The sequence below is a fragment of the Halichoeres trimaculatus genome, unplaced genomic scaffold (genome assembly GCF_033239565.1).
Source record: "Halichoeres trimaculatus isolate MK-OKI-2021-1 unplaced genomic scaffold, fHalTri1.1 fHalTri1_scaffold_20, whole genome shotgun sequence".
Lineage (NCBI taxonomy): Eukaryota > Metazoa > Chordata > Actinopteri > Labriformes > Labridae > Halichoeres > Halichoeres trimaculatus.
The window spans coordinates 12,802,896-12,817,392 of record NW_027437198.1 but is presented as its reverse complement, the minus strand read 5'-3'; the positions used below and the strand labels follow the sequence as shown (position 1 = coordinate 12,817,392).

General features: G+C 42.5%; 1 protein-coding gene across 2 annotated transcripts; it reads right to left on the bottom strand.

Moving 5' to 3' along the window:
• Nucleotides 1-2,306: 2,306 nt before the first annotated feature.
• On the bottom strand, nt 2,307-14,430 carry ldlra (low density lipoprotein receptor a). Of its 2 annotated transcripts, XM_074696670.1 has the most exons (18): nt 14,207-14,430; nt 10,478-10,603; nt 10,263-10,385; nt 9,792-10,172; nt 9,156-9,278; nt 8,937-9,059; nt 8,665-8,784; nt 8,351-8,476; nt 8,020-8,191; nt 7,711-7,938; nt 7,509-7,627; nt 6,329-6,468; nt 6,073-6,214; nt 5,777-5,914; nt 5,356-5,667; nt 4,818-4,898; nt 4,561-4,724; nt 2,307-4,450 (listed from the first exon to the last, which is right to left on the bottom strand). In XM_074696670.1, exons 1-18 carry the CDS (start codon nt 14,262-14,264, stop codon nt 4,394-4,396), a joined length of 2,733 nt encoding a protein of 910 aa, XP_074552771.1. In that variant the 5' UTR covers nt 14,265-14,430; the 3' UTR covers nt 2,307-4,393. The 2 variants fall into 2 exon arrangements, with proteins under 2 accessions (XP_074552771.1, XP_074552770.1); XM_074696669.1 differs by having other exon boundaries at nt 8,937-9,278.
• Nucleotides 14,431-14,497: the final 67 nt, after the last annotated feature.

The window sequence follows — 14,497 nt, the reverse complement described above, 5'->3', positions numbered from 1 at the left end:
GGCAGACATTGGTCAAGCTGGTGTCTGGTCATAGTGGGTGTCCACCCCAGAAAGAGGCTGATCATTCCACATTAACAAAGTCTGAGTAAAGGTCAGAGCTGGTCCAGTGACTGTACACCTGACTCTCTGGCTCTGTCTACGCTGAATCAGGTGAGCAGAGAGAGTCACATGGTAGCTTCACGCTTTGAGGTCCTAAAAATGGGAAAATGTTGTAGAATCTGCTCAAAAATTAAAAAAGACAGATTTTTCCGTAGGAGTGATTAAAAGTAATCAGCCTTAGCTTCTTTTCTTATCTGTTTACCTTTAGATATGATATTTCATCTTCCCTGTTATCAGCTGAACACTTCCGCTCTCTCCCTGCCTTGAACTTTGCACGTGACCCATCCAACTTGAGGTTTGACCATAAATCTGAGAGGTCAAATGTGGTTTGTTTTCCCTCTCATCTCTGATAGCCTTTTTGTTGCACAGTTGAAGCTGAAAACACAAACAAATGGGTTTCTGTTCAGCTAAGATCAAATTCAAATCACACTTTAAGTTTAAAATCATCAAAATGGTTAAAAAATGTACTTGTTGTGTCATCATAAGGGGTAATATTTTCGATGTTGTAATCAGACCTCATAAAGACTTCCTTTTTAGCCTGCTGAGGTTGTTTATTTACTTTTAAGTGTAAGTAAACAAAAGCAAACCAAAATTTCACTCCCTTGGCGTGTTTTTCTCAACCAGTGTGGGACGATTTAGGAAAAACGTGCGTGGTTCTGCCTCTCAATGTGACGTCCTGACCTTCCCAGAAAGAGGGCTTGCTTTCCACTAAAGACCTACAAAAGCCCAGGCAGACCCCCCCTGTAAAAATAAGAGAGGAGGGAAAAAAAAGAAAAGGCCTCACTTCATGTCTTCTGCCATGTCTGCATACCAAAGCTGCTGGATGGACTCAAGGGAATACTCTGCTGAACGTTTTTCAAACCTCTCATCTGACATGTAGTCCAGCCAGCACCTCAGGAGCTTACCAGAACAACAGTGAAACGTGGCTTTGACCCACATAGTGAAATCTGCTGATAATAACACAAAAACAGGACGAACAGCCGAGTCATTGTCAGTTACAACAGCTAAAATAAGGGGAAAGAATGAAATAGTTAGCCTGTAGTAACAAATTAGCAAATAATAAATTAGCAGCTAAAGTAAAAGTTGTGAAAAACCCTTCAAAGATCAGGTAAAAGCTGGTCAATGGATTAGCCTACTGCTGTAAACAGCTTATGAGTTTAAGCAGTTCTCTGACATGTAAGTAAGGGATGAACAGTCAATAATTAAAAAAATTAAAGTAGACTGGTTAAAAAAAAATAGCTAATGGCAACTTTATGGTAAAATCATGACTAACTGTCATTACAGCAAACAAAAAGTGATGCGTTAGGTAAAACATTCAACCTACAGTGATGGATAGGCAGTCAAATAAATGTGTAGTTGAAATAACAGCAGTATGTGAGGGATTATCGCCTGTAATAGATACATTAAAGTAAATATAAAATGATTTACCCATGATTTGACAAAAAAAATTAATATAAAACACACAGATGAACAGCTGGGAATATAAAAAGCAGTTGAAGTCAGCTAAAAGAAATAGAGAAACCTGCATTAAAAGATATTGAAATAAAAAAAAAAATATTGGGTGAAAAGTTGAAATATATGGAATATTAAAGGATCAAAAGTAGCAAAACGTGTCAGTGATTGATGTATCTTCATCAGGGCAACATGCTCCCCTTTACCTTTAAAGCCCTTCTGAGCAGAATTCTGAAACTTTCCTTCCCTTTAATCCTGAAGTATGAGATTCACCCTCTGATATCTGTTGTTCCTGAAGTCTGAACTGAGAGAAAGCCTGAACATTTTTAAACCCTGAGTGAAAAGTCTTAACCCAGGCTTTGTTCAATAATGCTTCAGTCGGCTTCTGTTGGGAACTTTTAGCCTGTATGAGGTTAATTATTTTGCTGTTGAAACTTTGTGTTGCTGAAAAAGAGATCATATGTCTAAAATGAATGACCTGTACGAAAAAAAGTTTAATGGGTGAATGGGTAGTTAAATAAAGTTATCTAATAGTAACTGCATACAGAAGACATTCTTAGCTAAGATAATGGTTAAATAGTCAGTTTAAAATAAAAACAACACTAAAATGTCCAAAACTAAGCTAATGCAAACATGCTAGAACAGATTACTATTCTTCATGAATCGAGGCCACACAGCAGTGAATCTATAATAAATAGAAGCATTTATTTATGTACACTGAATGTCCAAAGTTTACAACAAAGTCTAGACACCAATATTACAAAAAACATAGAAGAACAAATATTTACATTTATGAACATCATATTTACACAGTTCACCGGCACTGTTAGTCTGTGAATGTAGAATAAAGTCATGTACAGTTACTCTCCATTAAAGGATGTTTCTAATTAAAAAGCCACAACAATCCTTCAACCAATAAAACAAATATCGCCATCTTTGTTCTGTGTAACACTGCCTGAACTCCAAACAGACTTTATACAGATTCACTGAGTTCAATGGCACCAACATGAACAGGTGAAGACAATATGTTGCTAAAAGGCACATTTTAAAACTGTACAAACTCAAACATCCAATGAGAAATGTGTATCCAACAACCATGATGAGGCCCATGGCTTCCTTTTGTTGGGAATGCTGGTGTAAGGCAAGTTCAAGTTCAGCTCCCGAGGGAGGATGTAAATAAACACAGGCCTCAGTATGGAGCGGTAGCGTTGACCCGATTGGTCACACGTGGGTGCTTCAAAGCTTCGCAGCCTTCAGGAATGTGTTGGCCCTCCCAGGAGGGGCAAAGAGAGGGAGAATTTAAAGGTGGCTTCCCAATGTACAGACAGCCCATCACAAATCAGGAGAGAGGAGCCAAAGCTCCAACAGCAGACAGCTGCTGGGAGCATGTTGTGACCATATGGGGAGGCTGAAGGCTATCGCTAACTACAGGATAAATCAAGGCTAACACTCTGAGTCACGTGTCGTCTTTGAGCTCAGCTACAGCAGCACATTCAGGTCCTTTTGGATGATAATTTCTCTCACTACTAGGCCACGGTAGGCATAAAACTCTGATGTAGTCTGAGGTCACGCAGGTTAAACTGGCACATGAAAGGTTAGCGTAGCTTTCATGCTATCACTGTTGGAAAAAATAGTAAGGCTTAGGGAAAAAATAGCTTGATATTGAAGCAAGTCTTCAGTCTCTGTCTTGGCTGAGAGTTAGAAGAAATGATTGAAGCTATTTATAGGTCTCTGAGTTAAGCAAGAAGCTAATGTCAAATGACCTTAGCCTCACCAATTTAGCAAAACACCTGAAAAAGAGCTAGAGGCTTTTGCAGAGGTGAAGAAATCCACCCAACATCTTTTTTAAGACTTACTGACCATATTATATTTGTTGAAAACAGCATCAAAACAATGTGTTTTAATGTTAAAATATGTTAGTTCGCGCTTGGCTTCAGAATCACAGTCAATTGTTACTGTTTGAATGTGCACATGAAGCCAGAAACGGGTTAGCTTGGTTTAGCTTGGCATGGAACCTAGAGTTACTAGCTAGCTGGGCTGTGAGAGTTCTTGGGTTCTCACAGCTCCATATTCCCACATTTCTAAGATTTTAGTCAAAAATTTGGTTTCGACATCTATAAGCTCTGCTTCGGCCGAAACCCTTTTTGATCAGCCTCTTCTATTTTTTCTTGTAATGACTGTGATTATTGTAAGCTATGGGCTGTGGGAACATAAGGCTGACCCTTCCAGGATCTGTTCCGTGCTCCTTGGTTTTCATGTGCCAAAGTATTACTTGGTTGTATTTTTTTATTTCTGTCGGATTTAATTTTAACCATCTCTGTTTCCTTCCATCTCCCAGCTAAGCTAAGTTAGTCCGTTAGCAAAAGCTTCATAGTTGTTTTGGGCCAAAACATTTCATTTCATGAACTTACAAACGATTAAAACATTGATATTTACAACACTTATTTGTGAATTCTACCTCAAAAAGTTAAAGAAAATTCACATTTCTATGTTAAAGGCTCCTTTGAGGAGATGCATGCAAAAAAGACATATATTGGCTTTTGAATGACACAATTTTTCCAGTTATATGATGTGAATTACACTTAGAACAGGTAAAAAAAGATTGTCTGTTGATTTGGTTTGAAGTTAACCTGACGAAGGAAAATGTGCAACCTGAAGAAACGTTGGACCCTGGTTTCCAGCGTAGAGCGCTTCGTGTTTGTCTGTGAGGATATAGTGGTTTCAGCCTGTCTCGTCCTGGCTTTGACTCCCTTTTCTTTGTGCAGTGTGAGGTAAAGAAACAAAAAAGGACCTTTAAGGTAGCTTATCATTAAGACTCCTCTGAACACCCTGCTCAGCTTTATCAGTTCTCTGTGAAGGCCGGGTTGTCTGCTTCTTCATTTAAGCTCACGGCTTGTCTCTGATGAAACAGAACGCACAAACGTGAACGTCAGACATGATATGATGCGTATTAAAAAACGAGTATCTGAAGGCAGAGGAAAGGTGATGGCTGAATCTGGTTTAACTCACTTTTGGGTAAGAGTACCCATCAGGACTGTGGCTCCTCCAAATGTGGACCTGGTCCTCTGTGGTTTTCTGGTAGACCGGGTTATCAAAGTGAATGGTGTTGGTGTTCTTGAGTCTGTAGTTCCTCCAAAGCAGAACTCCACCAACAGCCACGATACACAGAATCGCTGTGCAGGACAAATAAAGAGGTGAGAGGGGAAGTTAAGGATGCTGTGGCAGGTGTTATTTCAGAGCATTGTGTAACCGGGGAAGAAACTCACCCAGAGGTAAGGTTATATAGAGGGCCAGTGGGGCTGTGGAGGCTGTGTTGGGTATAACTGCAGCAAAATCAGGACTGTGGTCTGGGGGGAAGAGCAAAAACAAGAAAAGAAGTTAATGATACACAAAGCTTAAGGTTATGTCAGTATGAGGGCAACGCACTGACATGACCGCTCCGCTTCTTTTCCATGAAACACCCCACCGACCTAAAACAGGCATGTTCTGTTTGTGTTCAGCTGTGTCCCCAAAACAAACCCCGGCTATTATTATTACAGGAGGAGAAAAACATTTTTGTGTCTGATCAGGAGAATATGGAGATCAACCCCTGGAAAAGTTTAATGCTAAAAAAGTCCCCTTTTCAAAATCCAACAAACTGGTTATTTTATGACATGATACAAACATGTTAACATGCGGTATGATACTATATCATTCAATGCAATCTGATAAAACACAATATAAATCTATATGATGGGATATGCCACGAATGGGTTCAGTTATGTTCAATTACGTTCAGTTCAGAGACACTGTTTTTGGACTTGCCTGATGTGGTGGAGGGAGACTCGGTGGTCGTCTGGACAATCTTTGGCTTCGGTGGCGTTGTTTTTGGTTGTGGTGTTGTGGTTCTTCCAGGCGGTTTGGAGGTTGTTCTTAATGCTGGTTTGGCTGCGGCTTTAGAGGTAGTGATGGGCACTGCGGTGCTGCGTACCTGGGGTTTAGGTGTAGTGCTGACCTGGGGTCTCGGTGTGGTCTTGACCTGCGGTTTGGGAGTGGTGCTGTCAGGCACTGGTGGCTGTGGAGTGGTGATGATGGCTGGAACTTGAGGTGGTGTTGGGGCTTCGGGTGTAGGAACAGCTGATGAAATACAAACACAGGAGGAAGAGTAAGCGTTAAGATGAGACAAATTTATCTTGAATTCTCAGAAATGATTCCAAAGTGTTTGTTTTCTTCATTTCGTACATACCAGGTACACACGTCCTCATGTCTCTGGCCAGCATCATGTTATCCGGACACACGCAGGTATATTTTGGAGGATGTCTGCCCACTTGTGGAGCTGCCAGACACATAAATTCACAGACGGAAACCTGGCACCAGTTCCTCCCTAAAATGAAAACAGTTTGTACTGTCAGTCACCTGTGACATGTGTTTCCAGTTCTAATGCAGCTCCTGTTTATGTCAAGAAATTCAGGCTGTTTAGATTTAGCTGAGCGTAAGATGTGAATATCCATGGTGCTCTCTTTTCGATGGCCTAACTCTTACCAGCAGGCTGTTTGAGGTTATGGTAGAGAATAATGTCCTCTGGTGACGACAGGTGCTCTGCTACTGGTCTGATGTCATCACCTGTGAGCCTGTTTGCGCTGAGGATGGCGTTGTTGCTGACGTCCGTCCAGAACACTCGATCCTGAAAGTACAAAGTTCAGCAAGAACATAAACACCACTGTTCACGCATGTTTTTGGTGTGTTGAGTTGGACATGCTCTGGTGGATGTGTAACAGAAATTTTAAGCAGGCAGTACCTCAAACACAGTGACACCCAATGGGTGAGCCAGGCTGTGTTCGTCGATGACGAGGGTGTGACGACCACCACCCTGCGCATCGATACTGGAGAGAGTGTGCAGCTTTGAGTCCACCCAGTAGAGACGCTGGTTTAACAGGTCTGTGGAGAAGGAGAGGAAGGGGTTACTACAGGTTGGATCAGACTCAACAGATCCATAACAGGATGATCAGTTTGGCTGTCAAAGCGACTACATGCCCAACTGAGGTTGGTGCATGCATCCTTGATTTTGGGCTGTCAAAATCCCATAAGCATGAATTTGATTGAAAGCTCAGGTGCCACAATGACGCCAACATATGAATGTAAAATGTTTCACTGGATGTTTCTACTCCAGGTGTTGTTGGGTCACTGACCTTTAAAAAACAGAGCGCAGAATATCGTAAAGGTGTGCAGTTAAATACCTGGCAGCACAATCTGTCTCACTTTTTTTGCCAAGATTCATAAACAGACATAAACCTGTTTCCACCTGCTGGTTACACTCTGTTTAACAGATTAATTTAAACATTGTTCATTGTACACCTTTATATTTACGTATACTGCTTTCTGTGCTATAATTTGAAATTCGAGTCGCTATGATACTTTAGGATTTCAGATCATGACCCATTAGTCCCGTTGTGCCACATGCTTGAAATGAACAATGCTAAAGGAACACCTTTGACTACTTGGGGATTGACAGAAATTCCAGAGAGGGGGTTTAAAATGCCTGAGTGGGGTTATTCGGGCTTCATTTGATCCTTCTGTTACATCTGAATTACCTTTACGTAATTTAAAGCTCAAAAAATGCAATTTTTGAATCTCAGGCCAATTTTGCCTACTGTGTCTTTAGGAAACTTCAGGGCACTCTGAAATTCAACCAAAGAGCTTTCGGGAATCCTTCCAGCATTCTATTCCTGTGCCCTAAACCCATGTTTCTCCTACTTTAATTACAAACTTGACCTTTTAAGGAGATTCACCAACTGGTGATGTCACGTCTTAGGCAAATCTTGCGTTGATCTCACTGAAATCTCTTGTGACTTTTTAAACAAGCCGTTTAGAGCAACCTGAAGTATCACCCTGAGATGACTTCAACACAGTTTTGATTTTAACTTTGACCTTTTACCGTAAACATTCTTAAATAAAGAGAACCCAAAGTGGGATTTTACCAAGCGTGATGCCGTTTGGCCATTCGATGTTGTCGGTGACCAAAGGAGTCCGGTCTCCTCCGTTCAGACCTGCTTTCTCAATCTTGGCAGGATTCCCCCAGTCAGTCCAGTAAAGGAAGCTGGGAGGACACACATCAGGGAACAGTTAAAACACTGGAATCGAAATTCTTTAGGACTGAAAACAAAAGGATCACGGTCTTACTTGTGCTCAGGGTCAACCACGATGGCGCGTGGTTTCGATAAGTTTCGCCTGAAGAGTGTTTTGCGTCTGCTTCCATCGGCGGTAACCACAGAGATGGTGCTGCGGATGCTGTCAGTCCAGTACAGGTTACCGTGGACCCAATCATATGCGATGCCTTCAGGAGCATCAATGCCACTGTTGATGAGGATGCTGTGTTGGGAGGAGTCATCGGCTGCGTCCATTGGAGCTCTGAATAACAGGGAGAGTTCATGTCAAACATGATTCAAGAGAAAACAAACTTTCACTCATGTTTCTCTCCCTCCATCTCACCTGTAGATCTTCTTCTGGGAGATGTCAGACCAGTAGATCTCCTTGGTGGCCATGTTCAGATCGAGGGCCACAACGTTCTTCAGACGGGGGATAACTCGGGTGTACTCACTTTTGTCCAGAGTCATCTTTCGAACTTCATGACGGTTGGTGAAGAAGAGGTAAGCTATTGTGCCTGAAAAACAAACAGGGACAATTCTTGTTCTTATTTAGACAATCCAGACTCAAACTGACCAAACTGCTCATTCCACAATGAGAATTAGCCGCTAACACTGGCAACACATCTCAGATATTCTTAAAAAAGAACATTCTTTGGGGAACATTGACACGGTACCGATGGCTTTGCAGTCTTTGGTCGCTGGGTCCACTTGGTACCCCTCCTCACACCAGCATTTATAACTGCCCATCTGGTTCATGCAGATCTGGCTGCAGGTGTCAGGTTCGGCACATTCATCAATGTCTAAAGGAAAGGAAAGAAGAGAGTTTAATGAGAAATTACATAAACTACGTTGATAAGAATGACGAGATCTCTCTTTATCTGGGAGCAGAGTGAGCTCCACAGCAGAGATTGTGAAATATTAAACAGATTTGTTGGAAAGGTTTGTTTACACGGAGGGAGTGAGGGGGGTTGATATTGTCAGACGTTACCTTCACAGTGTTTGGAGTCAACCAGACGAAACCCAGCAGGACACAGACACTCGTAGCCGATCTTCAGGTCCTTGCAAACATGGGAGCAGCCTCCATTGTTGTAGAGGCATTCATTAGCGCCTGCAATGGGAGGAAGAATTGGGTTGACCATCTCTTTTTTTTTGTCAGGACTGTGTACAGTAACCAGTACTCTGGAGCTGCAGACGCTCTCATTAAAACTGTAGAAGTAGTAATTACTCTGACAGTTATGAATGAGAGGCCGCCCTACTCACCACATTCCCTGAGAGGCTCATCTGACCAATCCCTGCAATCACGACGCCTGTCACACACCTTCTCCATGCTGATACACTCTCCGCTGCGGCACTTAAACTTGGTGGGGCCCTCACAACGGGTGGCTGTGCACAAGACGGATGAAAAGGAAACAAAGGATCCAGTTACAGACAAGAACTCGTATCCTTGTAGCTGGGGAGTGTTTGGGAGGTGATTCTCACCGTTGACACAGCCCGTCTCATCACTCATGTCCCTGCAGTCGTAATGATGGTTGCACTGGCGGCTGCCATGGATGCAGGTGCCATCACCACATTCAAACTCATCTGGACGGCAGGTAGTACGAGCTGGAGGAAAAGCACACGTTGGAATTTAAGTAAACTAAAAAGTTGAAGATTATCCCCAAAAGGTGATTATTATGTCTGTTCTGGGCATTCCCTGCCCTTCCCTATGTAAGTGGAATGCCAAAGCCTAATGCGGGGAGAGCACACCATCTCTTTATTCTGGAATGCATATTGAGATAACATTTTTTGTGGTTTGGTACTTCATAGATAAAGATTGATTGGTTGATAGATTGATAGACAGATAGATAGATAGATAGATAGATAGATAGATAGATAGATAGATAGATAGATAGATAGATAGATAGATAGATAGATAGATAGATAGATAGATAGATAGATAGATTCATTAATTGATCTTGCTTGTGTTGTACGTTGCTTTGGACAAAGCGTAAACTAAATGAAACTGTAAACTGTAAGAAAAAAGCAAGGCAGGGAGAGCATCAGCAAAGACCCTGGGGCGCAGAACAGAGCAAGCATCAGTGGCGATACATCTAAAAATTGTGTTACTACACTTACCGCAGTTTGCCTCATCCGAGCGGTCATGGCAGTCAGCCCCTCCGTCACACTTCCAGCTGCTGTGGATACATTCCCCACTGCTGCACTTGAACTCCAGAGAGGAGCACTGATGAGTGGGAACGGTGTCGGGTTTCTTTGTGCCGCAGTTCCCCGGCCATTCGTCGGAGCCGTCGGGACAATCAGCGTCACCATCGCAGGCCCACAGGTTCGGGACGCAAACACTGTTGTTGCACCGGAAGGAGGAGGTGCTGCAAGTAGAGGGTGGGCAGGAGGCCTCGTCACTGCCGTCGTCGCAATCAGCCTCATCATCGCACACGAAAGAAGAGGAAACACACTGGCCGCTTCTGCAGCGAAACTCTGTGCTTGTGCACTGCTTCACAACTGAGAGGGAGAAACATACAGCAGAGTTACAAGAGGACCAAGAGTGAGGAGACGTACACCACAGACCCTCCTGAAGTCAGCTCCACCTACCACAGCCCTCCTCATCAGCTCCATTCTCACAGTCGGCTTTCCCATCACAGCGCCAGCTGCGTGGAACACACTGGTTAAGACGATCTGCACAGCTGAACTCTGTTGTTCGGCATGTTCGGGCCGCTGAGGGGGAAATTCACAGAAAAAAAACACTGAGATGACACAATGTTTTTCTGCAAAGTCTTTATTCATGTGTCGCAGTAGCAGCTACTTACAGCAGGTACCAGGAAGTTCATCTGTGCCATCGCCGCAGTCGTCAGTGCCGTCACACACCCATCTGATTGTGATGCATTTCCCATTCCCGCACTGGAACTGTCGAGTCCCACAGGTCGCCAACGCGTCTGTGAAACAGAAATACATACACACTGTTCAGTAAGATGTTTTAGTAAGCATCTCTCAGTTCTCTTCAAAAGAGATTTAACTGATATTAACCTTGAACCTGATAGCTACAGAGTCAAGAGCTCGCCAGTAGAATTCATTCTCTTGGGACAGTAAGTGGGGAGAAAATTTCACGACAACAGTTGATCTGATTGGTTTAAAGATGCCACATAATACCCAAAATGTGCTGCCAAGGAAGCCTCAGGGTGTCAACAAATTCAGTAAGTTATATCCTCTGGGGATCATGAACATCTGTACCAAAGTCAATGACAATCAGTCATATAGTTTTTGAGATATGTCATCCAAACACACACCTCCCAATCAATGATGGTACATTACAGGATCACAGAATGCTGTAGGACATATCCTCTGTAGGTCATGAATACATCAACAAAATATTAAAGCAATCTTTTCAATACTTGTCGAGACATCTGACTTAAAATTTAAAACTCACAACGGTGCTCCAGGAATTGTCTGGAGATCACCAGTCTTTAAAAATATATCCACTGGGAACCATGAATATATATTTTCATTGGACTAAAAATTCAGAGCTTTAACAAATTCTCTCAGCAGCAATCTCTACAAACATGGCATGGATATGTCAGCCAAAAGACAAATTCAAAAAGGAGGGATAGCTCAGCATCCTGGATGTTTAAAAGGACCCATCATAGGGTCACTCATTTTTTTAGACCCAGCCTCAGGGGATCATGAATTGAAAGCCATTTAAAGTTGCTGAAGCCTTGTACTCATTCACTGAACACAAAGCTTATTAGAAAATCAAGTCTGGAGGTCGACAAGGAGATATCTTCTGGGCACACTGAATAACTGCATTAATAGCACCAAAAATTCAATCCACGATAAAAGCACGCCACCAGCATTTATATTAATCCGAGCAGTCATGGAGGTATTTCAGTATGCATGTAAATACGTCTGGTAAAATCCACTTTAACGACTTCAGTTGAGTTTTATTGCTGAGTGGGTGGAGGCTACATGTCCAAAGATGGCGATAAATCTGCCTCCAGAGGAGCAAGGTCTCTGGAGGTAATCACTCTGACGTGACACACACATGAACAAACCTACACGTGCCTGGCATTTGTTTAAAGAGGGCCGATAGCCGGTTCAACCTCCAGTCACACAGGGATACTGCACGCTTGATAACAGAGGATTCTATCAGGCTTCAGCAAAAAAGGCACTGATACGAGGGATGTGATGTCCATGTTTTCATGCTCCCTACAGGAAACGTTCATACTCCCTCCCTGCCCCCGCCTATAACGCACCGGATAAAGCCACCGAACTGGAAGGACCAATTAGACTGTACATCGGAGGCACAGCACTTCATGGAAAGGCACTCGAGGCCAATCCTTCCTCTGGCCCCGGGGGCTCCCGACCCTACATCGCCACCTGTTTCTGAAAGGGGGGCAGAGGGAGGTGTTTATCCCCGGAATAACAAACCACCAGCAGCTAGGCTTTTAGTTTGAGGAGAAAGAGCAAGATTAGCCTTTTACTTATAGTATAAATATTTATGAGGAGTTACAGTTTGAGAAATGAGCAGGAGAGAGGACGATAATAAATCATGCATGTTGTACAGAAAAAGACATCTGGTGTTTGGTCATGGTTAAAAGGCTTTCACTGCAAAAACTGAAATCTGATCAAGAGTTTCTTTCTTATTTTTGGTAAAACAAGTCTTATTGGACTCATTATGACCCACATTTACCTGAAAGGTGCAGAGAAATATCTTATTCCAAGATACAAAAATACAAAACTGATGCCTGAGTTGCTTGTAATAATCTGCAAATGGAATAAGAAAACTTTACTTGTTAAGAAACCGAACTTTCCTGGCTCATATGAAGCTTAATAAGTTATCAAGGTTGAGGAAATGTTTCTCCTTTATTACCACTGTTGTAGTATTTTATCTGACTTTAAAACTCGTGGGTGTGAAGTTTACAAGTGACCGTTAAGCTAATGAATTCTTTATGACATGTGAAAGGCTTCCTTTATTGCCCTTCTGATAAAGATAGTCATACTTTTATGTTGACGAACCCTGTGACCTTTGAGTGACGTTAGAAAAGAGATTAAATGAAGCCCAAACTGTTTAAAGTTAGATTCCTTTTCACAGAAGAAGGTCAGGATGTTTTTTTTCTCTCTGTGTAGCCTGGGTCTCATTCCCTGAATTCGGTGATTTGTTACCTAATGTCAACTCCATCCTCATATTTACTCAGGAGGCTTAAAGTTCAGACTCTGGTGCACAGACTGGAGCAAACGGCAGCGTTATTGATTCAGTAGAAGATCAGAGCTTCTTCTGTTTGTTTTCTGTCTGTCACATCTAGTTCCTTTAATTAAAGACCATCCAGGGATCAGAAAGAGGTCTGCTTTTTAAAAACTAATGTGAAATGAAGTCTCTCATTGTCGGGAATCACTCTGACGGGATAAATTAGCATAGATTTACTTTCTGGGAATGCAATTTCACAATCTCTGGAGAGCTCATGTTGCAAAACTTCCCACGTTTCTGAAACTGGTGTGGAAATGTGTTTGACGACCAGTTCTGACATGTTTCACCCTCATACGCATTTCCGAGAAGCGACACTCTGGGAACCCGTTCGACGGTGACACCAAACCCCAAACCTGAGGAATGCTGCGGCTGTGTGTGTGTTTGCATTGGAGGATGAGTTGGAGGGCTTCCATTCATCACAACAATGTGGGGCGTTTTAGGTGATGAGTCCTGCAAATGTATGGGGTGTTGCATCATGTGGCGAGGAAACACCATGAAGACAGCGAGTTTCAAGTTCATGTTCATGTCTCCGTGCTGCCAGGTTTGTTCAGGGGTTTAAAGTGGCGCCCATTTCCCACATCATGAATGGCAACAGCTTCAAAAACCGGCTTTTCAGAAACCCCGCTTGACATCTTTACACAGACTGTATTCACACCGCTCAGAGCTGATTGGCTGCACAACCTGCTGAGCGCCAGTGAATGAAGCACAAAACACCCAGCTCCATTCAGAGAGCAGCATGGTTAAAAAAAAAGTAAAAATAAAAAAGGGGATGCTGGAGGAAAGTGTGAAGTTTTTAAACCCCAAGGCTCTTTAACTGAGTTTGACAAAAATACTTTTTAAATCAATTTTTTTTTTTTGTTATTTAAAACAAATGCAACTCAACATCTGTTGCATAAAGCGTGTTAATTTAGTCTAATTAAGTGTTTTTGATTTTAGTTTTTATGATTTAGAATCCCATAAAACCTCAAAGGCTGTAAAATAAACTGTTAGAATTATAATGTCTATATGTTGGGGGGAAATATGCACAGTGCATGGCGCAGCTTCAGATTTGACCTACATTCTAGGAATAATTGCGCCCTCCCCCACTCACCTTGCATCCTGTGCTGTCAGAAGGCAATTTAAACCCACTTCTTCTCGCACATGAACAAAAAAACCTTTAAAAGTTCTGTTTAAACACATTCAGCTATCAAACGACAAGACACTGAAGCACAGCACTATTCTGCACTGAATAAACAAGCTGCCAAAGCGGAAAGAAGAAGCTAATTGGCGCGTAATTGATGAGATTGGAGGAACTTACTTGTCTGGGTAACAGCGCAGAAGAGCAGCAACAATGAGGCGAAACGCGTCCGTCCCATGTTTTCCAGCAGCACTGGAAGAAGAAGTATCTATATATAAAATAAAGTAACAATTAATCTAATTCTCTTGTTAAAATGTGACAGCTGTTTCAAAGAGGACAGCTCAGGATCTAGTTTCTGGCTCAGCGAGCTGCGCTGCGTAAAGATGCTCGGACTTGAGGTAGGATGCTCGGCTCACTGTAATGTTTGACAACAACATCAGACCCATTTCAATGTGGTCCAGCCGTGGGAGG